Source organism: Mercenaria mercenaria, chromosome 14 (assembly GCF_021730395.1).
Source record: "Mercenaria mercenaria strain notata chromosome 14, MADL_Memer_1, whole genome shotgun sequence".
In the NCBI taxonomy this organism is placed as follows: Eukaryota; Metazoa; Mollusca; class Bivalvia; order Venerida; family Veneridae; genus Mercenaria; species Mercenaria mercenaria.
The window spans coordinates 5,261,086-5,283,976 of NC_069374.1; the positions used below are offsets into that span (position 1 = coordinate 5,261,086).

Consider the following 22,891-nt stretch of genomic DNA (forward strand, 5'->3'; position numbering starts at 1 on the left):
TTTGATAGAAAATAACTGTTTTGAGTTTCAAGTCAAAAGCTTTAATAGTAACAGAGATATTTGACTATCAAAAATTTTAACAAAATATTCTAAATTAAAAACGGGCATAATTCTGTCAAAATGCAAATCAGAGTTATGGGAATTGTGTCTCCTGGTGTAGACTTTGATAGTAAATAACTATTTTGAGTTTCAAGTCAAAAGCTTTAATAGTAACAGAGATATTTGACTTTATCAAAATTTTTAACAAAAAAGTTCTAAGTTAAAAAGGGGCATAATTCTGTCAAAATGCAAATCAGAGTTATGGGGATTGTTTCCCCTGGTGTAGACTTTGATGGTAAATAAGTATTTTAAGTTTCAAGACAGAGATATTTGACTTTATCAAAAATTTTAACAAAAAATTCTAAGTCAAAAAGGGGCATTATTCTGTCAAAATTCAAATCAGAGTTATGGGGATTGTTTCTCCTGGTGTAGACTTTGATAGTAAATACCTATTTTAAGTTTCAAGTCAATAGCTTTAATAGTAACAGAGATATTTGACTTTATCAAAAACTTTAACCAACGCTGACGCCGACGCCGGGGGGGGGAGTGCAATAGCTCTTCATTTTCTTCGAAAAGTCGAGCTAAAAAGGGGCATAATTCTGTCAAAATTCAAACCAGAGTTATGGGGATTGTTTCTCCTGGTGTAGACTTTGATAGTAAATACCCATTTTAAGTTTCAAGTCAATAGCTTTGATAGTAACAGAGATATTTGACTTTATTATCAAAAACTTTAACCAACAGCAACGCTGACGCCGGGGTGAGTGCAATAGCTCTACATTTTCTTCGAAAAGTCGAGCTAAAAATGGATGACATTACAGTTTTTAGCCGTATCTCAGACTCAAATTCAAAACAAACATTTTTTTTTTACGTGCACTCGGACTGATTACATTATGTCTGTAAAACTGAACTTGATTAGTGCTACAATAAGCTGTATACATGATGATACATTCATAAACTATATTTCAGACCGGCAGTGATACAAGAAGCTGTATACATGATGATACATTCATAAACTATATTTCAGACAGGCAGTGATACAAGAAGCTGTATACCTGATGATAAATTCATAAACTATATTTCGGGCAGTGTTTCAATAAGCTGTATACATGATGATGCATTCATAAACTATATTTCAGACAGGCAGTGTTACAATAAGCTGTATACATGATGATCCAGTCATAAACTATATTTCAGACAGGCAGTGTTACAATAAGTTGTATACATGATGATGCATTCATAAACTATATTTCAGACAGGCAGTGATACAATAAGCTGTATACATGATGATGCATTCATAAACTATATTTCAGACAGGCAGTGATACAATAAGCTGTATACATGATGATGCATTCATAAACTATATTTCAGACAGGCAGTGATACAATAAGCTGTATACATGATGATGCATTCATAAACTATATTTCAGACAGGCAGTGTTACAATAAGCTGTATAATACATGATCATGATCAACAATTAGGTAAAATTTGCCATCTTATCGGTAAAATTATCCCCCTTGAAATCACCTGGCTGTACGATATCGATTTTTATCTGGTTGACATTTTCCAATAGAAACAAAGAAGGAAAAAAAGTTTGAACAAATATTGTTTTAATTAGAATGAACACACAATATTTATTATCCTATTGAAGTGTTCGTCATCCTTTTCTCTTTACAAAGATATAAAAATTATTTATCTAAAATGAAGAATTAATGCTTCCCTTGGCGATTAAAAAACATCACTATCAGTCTCTGTTTACGGCATATAGTTACTGAATAAATAAGCAAAAACCTGTGATACCTATCTTATTCTTTCCCCTGTAGCCACTTTATTCATAATTTTAGAATATTTATTATCCTATTGAAGTATTCTACAGACAATAAATATTTTATATATGTTTTTATTTTGAAATTATTTTAATGTCTTCTTGCTTCCCTAGACGTTTAAAAGTTGGTGATTTTTGTATTATTTCTTTATTTGCATGTGTCCATGATATTTCCGAACACGTGCCGAAACGCATGAACTCGCCCGAAGTTTAGCTGCCGATGATACAGAAAGAGCTGATTGTTACAACAGAGTATTATTTTTACTGCATGCATCAATATAAAAGAAAGAAAGGTAGAGAGAGAGAGAGAGAGAGAGAGAAGGGAAAGTCATAACAATTTCATGACTTAAATTTACACAATTAGAAAAGAAGCTAAAGTATATAAATGGTCTATATTTTACTGTTTGCTATACACATTTAGAAAAGAAGCTTGAGTATGTAAATTATCTATAATTTCAAATGATTATAATTTCAGTTATATTAAAGCGAACCATAGTTTTTGGGAATTACTAGTTTTCCGCTATACTTATACCCCTTAGTTTAAGTTTTAACCATAAATATGTTATAAAGAATTTATATAATGCAACATTTTGAGTAAATTGTTTTCGGAGCCTCTGAAACAGCCATCTAAAAGCACTTTTCGATAGTTGCTTATTACCAATTAACAGCTTTTTGCAAGTTTATTGCTTATCAACACCTTTTTATTAGGGGATTAGGGACGATCATGTCTTTTTATTACACAGATAATAATCTTCTCGGCGATTGCGTAAGAGCATGTTTAATGAACGAGACTTAAATACACAATAAATATATGGGGCGTTCCATGAGAAAACCGGTATTAGTGACATCAATAAACAATGACGTCAGAGCAATTAAAGTTTGACGTCACTATTATCTACAGCGAATAACCCGGAAGTTTGTTGACATCATTTGGAGATTAATTGTACAGGATATATTAAAGTTGAATTCAAATGGATAGTGATTTCGAGGTTAGTAACGAATGATATATATATAATGACATGTTGATTATTAAACAAAAGTGTTATAGGACGGAAATTCAACAGTTATTTTGAACACATCTTGACATTAATTTTTGCCGCCATTTTGTTTCTCTTTTTTTGTCATTTCTTTATAGATGAGATACTTTAATTTGACTTCTTTCAGTTGTGATACAATCCTACAAAAGTGATTGCATGTTTTGATAAAACCCTTTTACACTCTAGATCTAGGATATAAAATAAAGCAAAGATGACATTCGCTGGTAGATGTGCCCTTTCTGTAGTATTATGCTGGTCTTGATAGTGTTTGACAATTAACCAGGTTATCGAGATGAATATTTGTTCTCTCTTTCTATCCATCTCTAATATATTACATATTGAACTGTTATAAGAAAAGTGAATTTCAAGTCAACACATGACCAAATATGATATATACTACATTTAGCGCCTAAAAGTCAAGTGAGCGTTTAGCTCAGATAGTTAGAGCGTTGTCCCATTTTTTAGAAGTTAAATATATGGGTTCGAGAGGTACGGGTTCGAGACGTAATGGTTTCGCGACTTTTTTCTTTCTTTTTTGTTCTTCTTTGTTTTAATACTCATATTTTTTATTCTCTTTCTCAATCCCAAAAATGATATCTTAATACAAATACGTTTATAAAATACTTCATTTCGTTGATTGTCAGTATTATAAATGACTGTTTATGTACAGATTTTGACTGTTTTGTACATATATCTGGTAAATTTATAAATTTGCTAGAAATATTCCACCAATTCAGTGTCGAGTAATTCTTCAATCAAGAAATCCACTTTTTGAAAGGTAAACTATTTCAATATTATTGATAGAGCCTTTAAGTTAATGTTTTATATTCTAATGATATGGTTTAAGATTAAAACAAACAATTATGCATGCAATGATTCTTTGTGGTTTTTTTTATCTAACGTTCAGAAAGTGATGTTGACGTCATCATTTCTTGTAAATTATCATTTGGTACCTTCGGGTTTAAAACGCGTTATAAAATATAAAAGCAGCTTTGAATTATGTTAAATTTTGCGCTGAATGAAAATATATATATTTTTCTTTAAGAAAATGCAAAAAAGCAAAAATCGAAAATTTTGTCACTAATACCGGTTTTCTCATGGAATGGCCCATATATATATATTTTTTTTAAGGTTTCGATGGAGGCCTTCAGAAACAAAAATCAAACAACACCAAATCATAGAAAGAAAGAGTTGTTTGACATGAAAATTGAACAGCATGTAAAACATGTATATTACTTTACGAAAGTGTCAGTATACTGATATAAACATTGAATTCCAGAAAAGGGCTGCCTAAAGGGGCTCCACTTCCGGACAGTTAAACGCCTTTAAAAACTCACCATTTTCAAAGAACAGTTACACATGTTCGTTTTGATGCATTTGCAATAGCGTGCGAGTGGTGAAATTTCGCATAACAAGGTGGAACACAGTTTTCAGCAATTGTTTATCTTTATTTCTTTACAAATGGCATTCATTTTCAAAGGGAGACAACTGTTCCCGATTATTTTAAGTACAAATGGCATTCATTTTCAAAGGGAAACAACTTTTTCCGATTATTTTAAGTAATCTTTGAGAAAAAGTTGTCTCCCTTTGAAAATGAATGCCATTTGTAAAGAAAAAAAGATAAACAATTGCTGAAAACTATGTTCCACCTTGTTACGTGAAATTTCACCACTCGCACGCTATTGCAAATGCATCAAAACAAACATGTGTATCAGTTCTTTGAAATTTGTGAGTTTTTAAAGGCGTTTAACTGTCCGGAAGTGGAGCCCCTTTAGGCAGCCCTTTTCCGGAATTCAATGTTTATATCGGTATACTGACACTTGTTTCGTAAAGTAATATACATGTTTTACATGCTGTTCAATTTTCATGTCAAACAACTCTTTCTTTCTATGATTTGGTGTTGTTTGATTTTTGTTTCTCAAGGCCTCCATCGAAACCTTAAACAACAATGTTGTTAGATACGGGAGACAATCAAAATCCCCTTGATCAAAATCCCCTACACTGAAAAATGACAGGGTGTTACAAAATCCCCTTCATACTTTTGCAGGGGGTATCATAATCCCCTCTGTGATTTTTATTTATTTCATGAAATTCAAAAACAACTATATACAACTTAAAAGTCTATTGCATAAAGCACGTAAATACAATGCCTTTAGCAAACATAATATAATTTGGAGCACTAATATCTATATATCTATAATGTTAATCACAGAGGGGATTATGATACCCACTGCAAAAGTATGAAGGGGATTTTGTAACACCCAGTCATTTTTCAGTGGAGGGGATTTTGATCAAGGGGATTTTGATATACACTCGTTAGATACATAAGATAATGTGACAGTGATTGAGTTTTTACTTGTATTTGATTAACAGTATTTTTTTCCTGAATACAGGTTAATTGTTCGATATTAAAAACACGTGTGAAAGGTTCAAAGTGAAAATATCATATTATAAAAGTTTCCTGACAACATTGTGAAAAATTGTCGTTTATCGATTTATTAGTTTAGTCAAAGAAGTATAAAATACATTTTTATAGCTCTTTGGTTTATTGTCTCTCCTGAAAATTACTATGTACTCTCTCTGCTCCATATCATATAATGCTTTCGCTTGCTGTAGGCATTATATTTATGCAATAAATCGAAATTGAATTGAACTTAATGTATGCACAGCTGAATCTCAAGAAAGTATAGCATGCGCTAAAAGATATGAAAAATCTGTAATCCCTTGTTCATTTAGTAAAAATATTCGTGATAACTATTATGAATAACATTTACACTACTTTAGTGTCACATTATCCTATATCTTTCCTAAAATACTTCTTGCTATGATGAGCTTGTTTTGTTCTTAGGTTTTTGCACTTTTTATTTTAAAAATCTGACATTTATTAAATCAGTCAGTCAGTCCCTTAATTTGAGAAACCTTGAGAAGTCATAATTCGCACATACTTTATTACACAATGACTGGCTTGGGGGCAAATAAGTCACACTTCCAATTAACAGGCTCTGGTGTCATAAAAAGATACCTTTTACATTGTCAAGTATGTTTGTTAGTTTGTTTTTCTGTTCATTTTTCATTAGTGTGTGACAATATGTTTTTCAAATGTTTACTACATAGCAAAATTAGTTTTGACAAGTTAAATATGATTAAATACAATCAATTGATTACTTAAAATTTCAATCCGCAATAAATTGATTAATTACTTAACTTTTCACTCCATTGAATGTAATAATAATAAACAAGAGGACCATGATGGTCCTGAATCGCTCACCTCTTCCCACATGATCCAGTTTTGAGTATGACGTCGTTTTTTCTATTATCTGACATAGTGACCTAGTTTTTGAGCTCATGTGACCCAGTTTTGAACTTACATGAAGAACCATTGAAAAATATGGTCTCTAGAGAGGTCACAAGGTTTTTCTATTATTTGACATAGTGACCTAGTTTTCTAAGGCACGTGACCCAGTTTCAAACTTGACCTAGATATCATCAAGGTGAACATTCTGACCAATTTTCATGAAGATCCATTCAAGGGTATGGCCTCTAGAGAGGTCACAAGGTTTTTCTATTTCAAGACCTACTGACCTAGTTTTTGATCGCAGTTGACCCAGTTTCAAACTTGACCTAGATATCATCAAGATAAACATTCAGATCAATTTTCATACAGATCCCATGAAAAATATGGCCTCTAGAGAGGTCACAACGTTTTTTCATTATTTGGCCTACTGACCTACTTTTTGATGGCATGTGACCCACTTTCGAATTTGATCTAGATATCATCAAGATGAACATTCTGACCAATTTTTATGGAGATCCATTCACAAGTATGGCCTCTAGAGAGGTCACAAGGTCTTTCTATTTTTAGACCTACTGACCTAGTTTTTGACTGCACATGACCCTGTTTCAAACCTGACCTAGATATCATCAAGATGAACATTCAGACCAACTTTCATGAAGATCCATGAAAAATATGGCCTTTAGAGAGGTCACAAGGTTTTTCTATTATTTGACCTACCGACCTAGTTTTTGACGGCACGTGACCCACTTTAAAACTTGACCTAGATATCATCAAGATGAACATTCAGACCAACTTTCATACAGATCCCATGGAAAATATAGCCTCTATAGAGGTCACAAGGTTTTTCTATTATTTGACCTACTGACCTAGTTTTTGATGGCACGTGACCCACTTTCGAACTTGACTTAGATATCATCAAGGTGAACATTCTGACAAATTTTCATGAAGATTTCATGAAATATATGGCCTCTAGAGAGGTCACAAGGTTTTTCTATTTTTAGACCTACTGACCTAGTTTTTGACCGCACGTGACCCAGTTTCGAACTTGACCTAGATATCATCAAGATGAACATTCAGACCAATTTTCATACAGATCCAATGAAAAATATGGCCTTTAGAGAGGTCACAAGGTTTTTCTATTATTTGACCCACTGACCTAGTTTTTGATGGCACGTGACCCAGTTTCGAACTTGACCTAGATATCATCAAGGTGAACGTTCTGACCAATTTTCATAAGGATCTTGTGAAATTTATGGCCTCTAGAAAGGTCACAAGGTTTTTCTATTTTTAGACCTACTGACCTAGTTTTTGATCGCACGTGACCCAGTTTCGAACTTGACCTAGATATCATCAAGATGAACATTCAGACCAACTTTCATACAGATCCCATGAAAAATATGGCCTTTAGAGAGGTCACAAGGTTTTCTATTATTTGACCTACTGACCTAGTTTTTGATGGCACGTGACCCAGTTTCGAACTTGACCTAGATATCATCAAGGTGAACATTCTGACCAATATTCATGAAGATCTTGTGAAATATATGGCCTCTAGAGAGGTCACAAGGTTTTTCTATTTTTAGACCTACTGACCTAGTTTTTGACCGCACGTGACCCAGTTGCGAACTTGACCTAGATATCATCAAGTTGAACATTCTGACCAATTTTCATGAAGATCCATTGAAAATTATGGCCTCTAGAGAGGTCACAAGGTTTTTCTATTTTTAGACCTACTGACCTAGTTTTTGAAGGCACGTGACCCAGTTTCGAACTTGACCTAGATATCATCAAGGTGAACATTCTGACCAACTTTCATAAAGATCCCATGAAAAATGTGACCTGTAGAGTGGTCACAAGCAAAAGTTTACGGACGCATGCACGCACGCACGGACGGACGACGGACGACGGACACCGCGCGATCACAAAAGCTCACCTTGTCACTTTGTGACAGGTGAGCTAAAAACAAGTGAATGAAGTACTGCCATGCAATACAAAGTCCCCTACTGGAAGGCACCTAATTTTCTCTACTGCAGTATAACATAATGAACTGATAAACAATATTGTACTACATATACAGTATGTTATAACAACACACTTGGATTAAAATGTGCATATATAAAAACCCACAGTTGTTTTCATATTGAATTTTTTTGGCTGATTATAAAAATGTTATCATGTAAGTCATTTATAGTAACAACAAAGGGAAATTAATCTTTAAAAAAAAAAAAAAAAAAAAAAAAAAAAATAATATAAGTCCACAAGAAACTCTTTACCAGGTAGAGATAGGTCAAAATACACCTAAAAATTGGATGTAACATGCATGCTGTACCACAGAAAAGTGGTCTCGATTTTTCTCTACCGCCAGTAATAAAAAAGTTACAATAAAATCTATTTATAGTAAAACAAAGGGACGTAATTCTAAAAACATGGGTGCCTCATGGTGGTGAACATTTGGTCCAAGTTACATCAAAATCCCTCCATGCATGAAGAAGAAATGTTCCGTACAAAGTCATTCTTGAATTTGACCTTTGACCTCTAAATATGACCTTGACCTTAGACCTAGGGACCTGGTTCTTGCGCATGACATGTTGTCTCATCCAGGGGAATATTTGTGCCAACTGATATCTAAATCCTGCTTTGCATGACAAAGTTATAGACCGAACAGGAAAAAAATCCTCTTGACCTTTGATCTCAAAGTGTGACCTTGACCTTTAAGCTAGGGTACTGGGTGTCGTCTCATGGGAAACATTTGTGCCAAGTAATATTAAAATCCCTTCATGGATGGCAAAGTTATGGACAGGACAGGAAAAAAACTCTGTTGACCTTTGACCCCCAATTGTGACCTTGACCTTTGAGCTAGGGGTCCGGGATTTGCCCATGACACGTCGTCTCATCATGGGGAACACTTGTGCTAAGTGATATTAAAATCCCTTAATGAATGCCAGAGTTATGGACCGGACACGAAACAGACCCTGTTCATGCTATGTTAACATTTGACTGCTAATTGTGACCTTGACCTTTGAGCTAGGGGTCTGAAAGTTGCGCATGACACATCGTCTTATTATGAGGTACATTTGTGCCAAGTAATATTAAAATCCCTTCATAGATGGGAGAGTTATGGACTGGACAGGAAAAAAGCCTTGTTGACCTTTGACCTCCAATTGTGACCTTGACCTTTAAGCTAGGGGTCCAGGTTTTGCGCATGACACATCATCTCATCATGGGGAACATTTGTGCCAAGTAATATTAAAATCTCTTCATGGATGGGAGAGTTATGGACCGGACAGGTAAAAAGCTCTGTTGATCTTTGACCTCCAATTGTGACCTTGACCTTTGAGCTAGGGGTCCGGGATTTGTGCATGACACATCATCTCATGGGGAACATTTGTGCCAAGTAATACTAAAATCCCTTCAAGGATGGGAGAGTTGTGGACCGGACAGGAAAAAAGCCCTGTTGACCTTTGACCTCCAATTGTGACCTTGACCTTTGAGCTAGGGGTCCGGGTTTTGTGCATGACAAGTCGTCTCATCATGGGGAACATTTGTGCCAAGTAATATTAAAATCCCTTCATGGATGACAGAGTTATGGACCGGACACGAAACTGCGGACAGACGGAATGACGGAAAGACGGAATGAATGAAAAGTGCATTCCTATAGTCCCCGAAACTGGTTTTCAACCAGCAGGGGACTAAAAACCCATTTCACATCTATTTATAATAACTGAAAATGAAATTGTCAAGTGTGTAAGCACTCTTAAAAATTATAACTTTTTCCTGCTTTCTATTTTTTAAGATAATAGTAGTTTCATGTACATGTATGTTATGCTCGCCTAACATACATGATTTTGTGTATTTATATTTGTTTTTATGTCTCAGTTTCTTTAATGTAAAATATAAAGACGGTAATATAGTGTTGATCATATTTTCATATACTATGCAAAATAAAAGAATAAATAACATAGTGTCTTCTTTTTTCCGTTCTGTAACAGAATTAAATCAAGTTGATGACTATATTTGCTGTTGTTGTTTTACCGGTACTTAAAATTGGTGTAAAATAAATCACCCTTCCCACTACGTTTTTACAGCAGATCTATAATCCTTGTTTTTTATGTTCGGCACCTCCCGTGATACGATAAGCGGAGATAGCCGAACCATAACGATCTGCAACACTCGCTAAAAAATATCCTATAGTGATCGATATTTAGCTAGACGGTCGAAGGGAGACAACAAGGTATAGCGTTGATCTCAATAAACAAGGAAAGATAATAGAATCGATTTTTGCCCAATTCTTCAGTATGGATACATTCATAAACTATATTTCAGACAGGCAGTGTTACAATAAGCTGTATACATGATGATGCATTCATAAACTATATTTCAGACAGGCAGTGTTACAATAAGCTGTGTACATGATGCATTTATAAACTATATTTCAGACAGGCAGTGTTACAATAAGCTGTATACATGATGATACATTCATAAACTATATTTCAGACAGGCAGTGTTACAACAAGCTGTATACATGATGATACATTCATAAACTATATTTCAGACAGGCAGTGTTACAACAAGCTGTATACATGATGATGCATTCATAAACTATATTTCAGACAGGCAGTGTTACAACAAGCTGTATACATGATGCATTTATAAACTATATTTCAGACAGGCAGTGTTACAACAAGCTGTACACATGATGATACATTCATAAACTATACATATTTCAGACAGGCAGTGTTACAATAAGCTGTACACATGATGATGCATTCATAAACTATATTTCAGACAGGCAGTGTTACAATAAGCTGTATACATGATGATACATTCATAAACTATATTTCAGACAGGCAGTGTTACAATAAGCTGTATCATTTCACGTATACATTATAAGGCCATTCCGAATTGATATGTCGTGAACGACTGCATCAATAATTTCACTCCTGAGAAAAAGAAAAAAATTCACCTGCCCCACACGTATATAAAAAATCTTTTTTTTTTTTTTTTTTTTCTGATTACGCGGTCCAGAATGATAACGGTAAAACAGGTTTTATCGCTGTTTTAATGCGTCAAGGCGATACTGATCGGATTTCATGCATCCATTATACATGTGAAAATTAGACACTCATCCCTTAGTAATTATAGATACAACCAAAAAAAAAACCTGATTAGTGAATTTTGGCAAGAATACATTTGCAAAATCATTCATGTAGTCTTTAAGGTTTAGGAGTTTATCACCAAAACACAGAAATATTTCATAAACGAACAACATGGAGAAGGAAATGGTAAGGGGCAAAGTTGGGCCACGGGGGGAAGACTTAGTGCTATAATATAACAGTGATCTGAAAACATGTTCAATAGAGTGATATCAGTCATAACTGGCGCGCTAAAATAGCAATCAACATGACATGTAAACTGGACAATAAAGCTTTTTATTACAAAATCTAGTGCATGATCTTAGGTTTCTATTCTCTGCGTAACAAGAACGAAATGCAACACGCTGCGCTCTTAACCCTTACTCTGCTAAATTTCTATAATGAACTTGTCCATCTTTCAGTTTGGACAGTACCATTAACTGTTGAAAGGGGCGCTTACAAAAAAGATACTGACTGAAATGGCGAACAGTACAGACCATGATCAGACTGCATGAACGTGCAGGCTGATCTTGGTCTGCACTGGTCGCAAAGGCAGAAGCACTTGCCACAATCAGGCTAAAGATTGAAAGAGAAGAAAGGCATTATACATACATGTACTAGGTTACATATAATTACCAGACGTTCACGATTCTAGGGACAAAATTTTCAGTTGTATTTTGACAAGATACTGCATGTAGTTTTAAATAAATACTGCCGAGTTTTTCCCACAATTGAAAGCAAAATGGGTAAACGAACCTTATAGTTCAATGTGGAAGACAACATCGATAAATCGATAATAAGCGGTACTTTCTGCGTTTGAAAAAAAAAATCCATGACCGATATCCGTGGATATAATACGAAGACTAGATACATCAATTCAAAATAAATACATGAAACCAGCTGTGTTGTATTTCATCGAGAGTTGCTATAAATACAAATTATACACATCAATGTCGATCTTCAGACAGTTCAGATCTATAATGTAAATACTGTATATGCTGCGTATGTGCACATGCACATATATGTATATATTGTAATACTGAAATAAAACGTCCTCAATATATTTTACTTTTGTATTAAACTAACACTTGCTTTCCACTGCAACCGATAGAAATATACGTTTGGGCGGAGCAAACTACAAGCGTCATCAAATTACCCTCTCACCAATTACTAGAATGACAGCTATGTCATTTACTACCTGCGTTGGATGTAAACGCACATTCGGCGAGCTTTTCTGAAATTGGCAGTAAAAGATTTAACAAAGTCAGTTGTTTTCATACGTTTTATACACATACTTACCACATACCTTGAAAATTTTGTTTTCGTATGTCTTTTTTTTCTAGTATGCACCGTACAAACTTCATATGATTTTTTGGTAAAAGGTCATTGACTTATTCACAATAGAATGTTATTCTTAATGGAAGATCAGTGATGCAAGGGCAGAGCATGAATCAATATCACACAACATATATAATGTACAACATGCTTAATTTACCTTGCATCAATATCTGGTGCACTGAACAATAGTTTGAGAAAAATCTATCGTTTATTTCTTTTATGGTTATATTTTTAGTGCCAGAATTTATTATTTGGAAACTGGAGCCATTGGCGCCCTGCTAATGCAAACTTGTTAGTACTACTAAAAAAAATACTATTTTGCAAGATTATGTATAATTTATTACCTTGACTGACATTAGCTGTTTCCGAACTATCTGTAGAACACTGCACAGATTCTGTTCTCTCAACAAGTTCGGGTTCATCCATGCACTTTTAAAATAAACAAGTGAATGAAGTATTGCCATGCAATACAAAGTCCCCTACTGGAAGGCACCTAATTTTTTCTACTGCAGTATAACATAATGAACTGATATCTGTCAATGATGTATAAACAATATTGTACTACATATACAATATGTTATAACATTATAACAACACACTTGGATTAAAATGTGCATATATAAAAACCCACAGTTGTTTTCATATCGAATTTTTTTTGGCCGATTATAAGAAAGTTATATGTTATTTATTGTAACAACAAAGGAAAATTAATCTTTAAAAAAAAAAAAAAAAAAAAAAAAAATAATAATAATAATATAAGTCCACAAGAAACTCTTTACCAGGTAGAGATAGGTCAAAATACACCTAAAAATTGGATGTAACATGCATGCTGTACCACAGAAAAGTGGTCTCAATTTTTCTCTACCCCCAGTAATAAAAAAGTTACAATAAAATCTATTTATAGTAAAACAAAGGGACGTAATTCTAAAAACAAGGGTGCCTCATGGTGGTGAACATTTGGTCCAAGTTACATCAAAATCCCTCCATGCATGAAGAAGAAATGTTCCGTACAATGTCATTCTTGAATTTGACCTTTGACCTCTAAATATGACCTTGACCTTAGACCTAGGGACCTGGTTCTTGCGCATGACATGTTGTCTCATCCAGGGGAATATTTGTGCCAACTGATATCTAAATCCTGCTTTGCATGACAAAGTTATAGACCAGACAGGAAAAAAATCCTCTTGACCTTTGATCTCAAAGTGTGACCTTGACCTTTAAGCTAGGGTACTGGGTGTTGCGCATGACACGTCGTCTCATCATGGGAAACATTTGTGCCAAGTAATATTAAAATCCCTTCATGGATGGCAGAGTTATGGACGGGACAGGAAAAAAACTCTGTTGACCTTTGACCCCCAATTGTGACCTTGACCTTTGAGCGAGGGGTCCGGGATTTGCACATGACACGTCGTCTCATCATGGGGAACACTTGTGCTAAGTGATATTAAAATCCCTTAATGAATGTCAGAGTTATGGACCGGACACGAAACAGACCCTGTTCATGCTATGTTAACATTTGACTGTTAAGTGTGACCTTGACCTTTGAGCTAGGGGTCTGAAAGTTGTGCATGACACATCGTCTTATTATGAGGTACATTTGTGCCAAGTAATATTAAAATCCCTTCATAGATGGGAGAGTTATTGACCTGACAGGAAAAAAGCCTTGTTGACCTTTGACCTCCAATTGTGACCTTGACCTTTAAGCTAGGGGTCCAGGTTTTGCGCATGACACGTCGTCTCCTCATGGGGAACATTTGTGCCAAGTAATATTAAAATCTCTTCATGGATGGGAGAGTTATGGACCGGACAGGAAAAAAGCCCTGTTGACCTTTGACCTTAAATTGTGACCTTGACCTTTCAGCTAGGGGTCCGGGATTTGCGCATGACACATCATCTCATCATGGGGAACATTTGTGCCAAGTAATACTAAAATCCCTTCAAGGATGGGAGAGTTGTGGACCGGACAGGAAAAAAGCCTTGTTGACCTTTGACCTCCTATATTGACCTTGACCTTTGAGCTAGGGGTCCGGGTTTTGCGCATGACACGTCGACTCATCATGGGGAACATTTGTGCCAAGTAATATTAAAATCCCTTCATGGATGACAGAGTTATGGACCGGACACGAAATTGCGGACGGACGGAATGACAGAATGACGGAAAGACGGAATGACGGAAAAGAGCATTCCTATAGTCCCCAAAACTGGTTTTCAACCAGTAGGGGACTAAAAAGTAAAGATCAGTGAGTGTGACAGTAATAATACACGCTTGAAGTTTGAAATACACACCATGGTAAATGTGCTCGCAGGTAAACAAATTATAATTTAACAGCATTTCCTCCAAAATATGTCCAGCAGAAAAACATCACCTACATTATATGCGTCCCACTGACTTAGTCTGACTACATATCTGATCAAGTTAGCTTATTTTTACTGATCAAGCACAGTGACGTTATTGTTAACAAGAGGGCCATGATGGCCCTATATCGCTCACCTGTTATCATTGCACTTGAGGACAAGAAGGTCCTCAGAAAAAATATCTAAGCCCAAAGGACAGGAACAACAAAGGGAAGAAATTTAACCAAAAAGAAAAAAAAATCTAACAAGGTATAGATATGTTAAAATACACCTAAAATTGGAGGTACCATCCATGTTGTACCACAGAAAACTGGTCTCGTGTTTTCCCTATGGCCAATAATAAAAAAGTTACTAAAAATAAGCTATTTATAGTAATGTAAAAGGGAAGTAATTAAAAAAAATATTGTAAGTGGACAAAAGAAGGATCTGCCAAATAAATCTGTTGACATAAATGAAATTTCAGATCAGTATCTTCATTAGTTATGGAGATATAACAATTTTAATTTGAAATAAAGGGAGGTAATTTGACATAAAATCAGTCCATAGTTATCTACCCTGATTGTCTCAGTCCAACTAATGACAATAATGAAATTTCAAATAAGATCTGTAAGTACTTACTGATATAAATCCATTTTGATTCCAATCAGGGGAGGTAATCAGATATAAAATAACTCTGGAACCTACGATTGGATCTGATTTGTCATGGAATCCAAGATTTATTGTTGTTGAAGATATTTTGGAAGTTTGTATCAAATAAAACCATAAATGAAGTCTCTATATGGCTGCAAAAGCCATAATAGCAAAGTTTGGACCTTTAAGGGGCCATAACTCTGGAACCCATGATGGAATCTGGCCAGTTGAAGAAAGGAAGCAAGATCTTCTGGTGATACAAGTTGTGTGCCAGTTTGATTAAATTCAAATCATAAATGAAGCTGCTATTGTGCAGACAAGGTCAAAATAGCTAATTTTGGCCCTTTCAGGGGCCATAACTCTGGAAACCATTATGGGATCTGGCCCGTTCAAGAAAGGAACCGAGATCTTATGGTGACACAAGTTTTGTGCAAGTTTGATTAAATTCAAATCATAAATGAAGCTGCTATTGTGCAGACAAGGTCAAAATAGCTAATTCTGGCCCTTTCAGGGGCCATCACTCTGGTACCCATAATGGAATCTTGCCAGTTCAAGAAAGGAACCGAGATCTTATGGTGATACAAGTTGTGTGCCAGTTTGGTTAAAATAAAATCATAAATGAAGCTGCTATTGTGCAGACAAGGTCAAAATAGCTAATTCTGGCCCTTTCAGGGGCCATAACTCTGGTTCCCATTAAGGAATCTGGCCAGTTCAAGAAAGGAACCAAGATCTTATGGTGATACAAGTTGTGTGCCAGTTTGGTAAAAATCAAATCATAAATAAAGCTGCTATTGTGCAGACAAGGTCAAAATAGCTAATTTTGGCCCTTTCAGGGGCCATAACTCTGGAACCCATAATGGGATCTGGCCAGTTCAAGAAAGGAACCGTGATCTTATGGTGATACAAGTTATGTGCAAGTTTGGTTAAAATAAAATCATAAATGAAACCACTATCGTGCAGACAAGAAATTGTTGACGGATGGACGGACGACGGACGAAGGGTGATCACAAAAGCTCACCTTGTCACTATGTGACAGGTGAGCCAAAAATAGATAGAGTCAAGTCAGCATACACAAGTGTGTAATATGTATATAGGTCATAGATCATTTATTGAACTTCTAATGCAATTAAGTTTGCCGAAACGCAGCGTAGCGTAGTGAAGGCAAAACTTAATGCATTAGAAGTTCAATAAGTGTATCTATAACCTATTTATAGTTTAAACGCCCCATTTCATTTAACTGACAGGTTAAAGAAACAAAAAGCTCTCTCTGAAGTAAACTAAACCACGCCTTCTTCAGTCTCTTGGAATTCATTGGCTTGTCTTATCTTCACTCATGATGGAGAAGTACATGTTTACTACAACTTTATACAAGGTCATTTTAGTGCCAACCTTTAGCAAAACAGCGGTTGATCCAGTGCTGGAAGATTTTAATTTAGTTATCATAAATACATAGTAGACGACTAAGTCTTATCGAGTAGTTTGTGGAACACAATTTTATATTCTTATTCAATGGAAATATAATATGTAGGTTTAACTCGTAATGATATTATAGTTCAAACATCATTTTTAGCCAATGACAAGCGAGGGATTTTCAAACAAGAGGACCATGATGGTCCTGAATCGCTCACCTGTCCCCACATGACCCAGTTTTGAACTGAGTATGACATCGTTTTTTCTATTATTCGACATAGTGACCTAGTTTTTGAGCTCATGTTATCCAGTTTTGAAATTGACCTAGATATCATCAAGATAAAAATTCTGACTAATTTTCATGAAGATCCATTGAAAAATATGGCCTCTAGAGAGGTCACAAGGTTTTTCTATTATTTGAACTAATGACCTAGTTTTTGAAGGCACGTGACCCAGTTTTGAACTTGACCTAGATATCATCAAGGAGAACATTCAGACCAATTTTCATGAAGATCCATTGAAAAATATGGCCTCTAGAGAGGTCAAAAGGTTTTTCTATTTTTAGACCTACTGACCTAGTTTTTCACCGCAGTTGACCCAGTTTCGAACTTGAGCTAGATATCATCAAGATGAATATTCAAAACAACTTTCATACAGATCCCTTGAAAAATATGGCCTCTAGAGAGGTCACAAGGTTTTTTTATTAATTGACCTACTGACCTAGTTTTTGAAGGCATGTGACCCAGTTTCGAACTTGACGTAGATATCATCAAGATGAACATTCTGACAAATTTTCATGAAGATCTATTCAAAAGTATGGCCTCTAGAGAGGTCACAAGTTTTTTCTATTTTCAGACCTACTGACTGTCGTGTTTGAAAATAAATAATAAAGCATATCGCAGTGTTTATTTATCATCATATCATACACACATTTAGGTACAATATGACAATATATTACGATGTAAGGTTTGCAACATATCATGTCCTCGAATTCCCAAATTCAAAATGGCCGCTATTTGGATGGCTTGAGCAACGAAAAACTCGAACTAATTTCCACGGGACCCTCGAGTTCGAGCCATCGAAGTTCGACTGTACATGAATGAGAAACAAATACAAATTTAATGTGCCTCATATCTAAGATGAACTCTGTCTGACCCAGCTTGTGATGTAACCATGGGCTGGAATACCATATCATTGATAGATCTTGTATAATCTAAATGGTCAGTGTGAGTGGATACAGTTTGAATAAGAACTGCTTGTTCATTGATAATTCATCTGCATTGTTCATGAATGGGACTATTTTGTGTAGCACATGAATATCCTGTGGATGTGATACGGAATCAAATAAAGATGCTATGATTGTCGGATAAAACCGCAACCAAAAATTGAAGTCAGAATATTAATTCATTTTATCAAGTGAGGAAGAACCTCCGTAAATGGCTTTTCTGCTTCCAGAGAGCTCACATATGCAAATTCAGCAAAGGTTGCATTTGAAAGCAGTGACACTAAGGAACCTACTAGAACAATATGGAGGTTCTTCTAAAAGTCTGAAAAATGAAGTCAGAATATTCTTTCATTTCTATGAAAACAGAAGGCAATAAATTACTGTCAGATTACACGCAAAGGAAAAACTCTACATATTAACTTATCTGCTTCAATATAAACAAGAGGACCATGATGGTCCTGAATCGCTCACCTCTTCCCACATGACCCAGTTTTGAGTATGACGTCGTTTTTTCTATTATTTGACATAGTGACCTAGTTTTTGAGCTCATGTGACCCAGTTTTGAACTTGACCTAGATATTATCAAGATAAAAATTCTGACCAATTTTAATCCATTGAAAAATATGGCCTCAAGAGAGGTCACAAGGTTTTTCTATTATTTGACCTATTGACCTAGTTTTCGAAGGTACGTGACCCTGTTTTGAACTTTATCTAGGTATCATCAAGATGAAAATTCAGATCAATTTTCATAAAGATCCATTGAAAAATATGGCCTCTAGAGAGGTCAGAAGATTTTAATAATTTTAGACCTACTGACCTAGTTTTTGATGGCAGTTGACCCAGTTTCAAACTTGGCCTAGATATCATCAAGATGAACATTCAGACCAACTTTCATACAGATCCCATGAAAAGTATGGCCTCCAGAGAGGTCACAAGGTTTTTTTTATTATTTGACCTACTGACCTAGTTTTGTAAGGCACGTGACCCAGTTTTAAACTTGACGTAGATATCACCAAGGTGAACATTCTGACCAATTTTTATGGAGATCCATTCAAAAGTATGGCCTCTAGAGAGGTCACAAGGTTTTTCTATTTTTAGACCTACTGACCTGGTTTTTGACCGCACATGACCCTGTTTCGAAATTGACCTAGATATCATCAAGATGAACATTCAGACCAATTTTCATACAGATCCCATGAAAAATATGGCCTTTAGAGAGGTCACAAGGTTTTTCTATTATTTGACCTACTGACCTAGTTTTTGACGGCACGTGACCCACTTTCGAACTTGACCTAGAGATCATCAAGATGAACATTCAGACCAACTTTCATACAGATCCCATGAAAAGTATGGCCTCCAGAGAGGTCACAAGGTTTTTCTACTATTTGACCTACTGACCTAGTTTTTGATGGCACGTGACCCACTTTCAAACTTGGCCTAGATATCATCAAGGTGAACATTCTGACCAATTTTCATGAAGATCTCTTGAAATATATGGCCTCTAGAGAGGTCACAAGGTTTTTCTATTTTTAGACCTACTGACCTAGTTTTTGACCGCACGTGACCCAGTTTCAAAACTGACCTAGATATCATCAAGATGAACATTCAGACCAACTTTCATACAGATCCCATGAAAAATATGGCCTTTAGAGAGGTCACAAGGTTTTTCTATTATTTGACCTACTGACCTAGTTTTAGATGGCACGTGACCCAGTTTCAAACTTTACCTAGATATCATCAAGGTGAATGTTCTGACCAATTTTCATGAAGATCTCATGAAATATATGGCCTCTAGAGAGGTCACAAGGTTTTTCTGATTTTAGACCTACTAACCTAGTTTTTGAAGGCACGTGACCCAGTTTCGAACTTGATCTAGATATCATCAAGATGAACATTCTGACCAATTTTCATGAAGATCTTGTGAAATATATGGCCTCTAGAGAGGTCACAAGGTTTTTCTAATTTTAGACCTACTGACCTAGTTTTTGCAGGCACGTGACCCAGTTTCAAACTTGACGTAGATATCATCAAGATGAACATTCCGACAAACTTTCATAAAGATCCCATGAAAAATGTGACCTCTAGAGTGGTCACAAGCAAAAGTTAATGGACAGACGGACGCACGCACGGACGACGGACGTTGGACACCGCGCGATCACAAAAGCTCACCTTGTCACTTTGTGACGGGTGAGCTAAAAATGTTCATAGAACTTCCATACATAGTTTTTTGGGGTCCAAAGAGCTCACATGAGCAAACGAAGCAAAGGCAGCATTTGATAGCTGTGACACTAAGGAACCTACTAGGCCAATATGGCAGTACTTCCTGCAGTAATAAAAACGAAGCCAGAATATTAATTAATTTTATAAAGTGAGGAAGAACTTCCATACATGGCTTTTCTGCTTCCGAAGAGCTCACATATCGAACGAAGCAACGGCAGCAATCGATAGCAGTGACACTAAGGAACCTACTAGGTCAATATGGCAGTACTTCCTGCAGTAATAACTAGAACTGTCACAGGAGTGACTCATACCCCCACCATACGGTCTTGTCACAGAAGAATGGCAACCATAAGAAATCTTAAAAATACTTAGTCTTTGGAGTACTTCATCCTGGGCTTCCACATATAAGTAATACTAGTATAATACTAGTATAGTAATACTAGTAAATATAAAAAATCTCTAATATTAGAGATACACTGAAAGTGAATACAAAAAAAATGTCTTACCGACCCATGTTACCACAGAAAAATGTATTTACTTTTTACATAGGACTTATAATAAAAAAGTTAGAAAAATACCTAAAATATTGAAAATCTAAAAAATAGGATTTCTAAAAATAGACTAATTCCTTGAATTTAAGAGGAAGAAACTCAGTTCATAAGTTAAAAAAGGTTACTTCCCTCTGGCTCTAAGCCAATCAGAATAAGATATAGTGAAAATACATCAAAATTAACCTTAAATTCTAGGTAAAAGGGACACAATTCAAGAAAAATTAGTGTCAGAGTTATGCACCTTGTGTCACATGATGTGGGTGATGAGGTGGAACATCTACTTTAAGTCTGAATCAAATCCATTCAGTAGTAACTGAGATATAGTGAAAATACATCAAAATTAACCTTAAATTCTCATAAAAAGGGGCATAATTCATGAAAAAATTGGTGTCAGAGTTATGCACCTTGTGTCACATGATGGGGTGATGAGGTGGAACATCTATTTTAAGTTTGAATCAAATCCATTTTGTAATAACTGAGATATAGTGAAAATACATCAAAATCAACCTTAAATTTAAAGTAAAAGGGGACATAATTCATAAAAAAAATTATGTCAGAGTTAAGCACCTTATGTCACATGATCTGGGTGATGAGGTGGAACAACTATTTTAAGTTTGAATCGAATCCATTTAGTAATAACTCAGATATAGTGAAAATACAACAAAATTAACCTTAAATTCTAAGTAAAAGGGGACATAATTCATGTCAACTTAGTGTCAGAGTTATGCACCTTGTGTCACATGATGTGGACACATGATGTGGGTGATGAAGTGGAACATCTATTTTAAGTTTGAATGAAATCCATTTTGTAGTAACTGAGATATAGTGAAAATACTTCAAAATCAACCTTGAATTCTAAGTAAAAAGGGGCATAATTCATAAAAAAATGGTGTCAGAGTTATGCACCTTGTGTCACATGATGTGGGTGATGAGGTGGAACATCTATTTTAAGTTTGAATCAAATCCATTTAGTAATAACTGAGATATAGTGAAAATACAACAAAATTAACCTTAAATTCTAAGTAAAAGGGGACATAATTCATGAAAACTTGGTGTCAGAGTTATGCACCTTGTGTCACATGATGTGGGTGATAAGGTGGAACATGTATTTTAAGTTTGAATCAAATCCATTTGGTAATAACTGAGATAATAGATTTCGGGACGCGACTGGACGGGACGCGACAAAACTGACTCCTATATACCCCCCTCAAACATGTTTGGTGGGGGTATAAAAAAGAAGCCAGAATATCAATTCATTTTATAAAGTGAGGAAGAACTTCCGTACATGGCTTTTCTGCTTCCGAAGAGCTCACATATCGCATGAAGCAAAGGCAGCATTTGATAGCAGTGACGCTAAGGAACCTACTAGGCCAATAAGGTGGTACTTCCTGCAGTAATAAAAACAAAGTCAGAATAATTTATTAATTCATTTTATAAAGTGAGGAAGAACTTCCGTACATGGCTTTTCTGCTTCCGAAGAGCTCACATATCGCATGAAGCAAAGGCCAGCACTTGATAGCGGTGACACTCAAGGAACCCACTAGGTCAATATGTCAGTACTTCCTGCAGTAAAAATCAAAGCCTTGAAATGACTGATGGTTGTGGGTTTTTGGTAGATTTATTTCTGTTTAAATGCCAGGCTATGAATATACATGAATGAGAAACAAATACAAATTTAATGTGCCTCATATCTAAGACGAACTCTGTCTGACCCAGCTTGTGATGTAACCATGGGCTGGAATACCATATCATTGATAGATCTTGTATAATCTAAATGGTCAGTGTGAGTGGATACAGGCTGAATAAGAACTGCTTGTTCATTGATAATTCATCTGCATTG

At 35.4% G+C, this 22,891-nt stretch overlaps 1 protein-coding gene across 1 annotated transcript in view; it reads right to left on the bottom strand.

The window, feature by feature from the left end:
• The window catches only part of LOC123526223 (uncharacterized), an 89,711-nt gene that overhangs the window by 12,080 nt on the left and 54,740 nt on the right, over positions 1-22,891 (bottom strand). The window contains exon 3 of the mRNA XM_053522866.1: positions 13,005-13,089. Within this exon, the coding sequence (XP_053378841.1) occupies positions 13,005-13,086 (82 nt within the window). The 5' untranslated portion in view covers positions 13,087-13,089. The remainder of the gene's footprint in view (positions 1-13,004; positions 13,090-22,891) is intronic.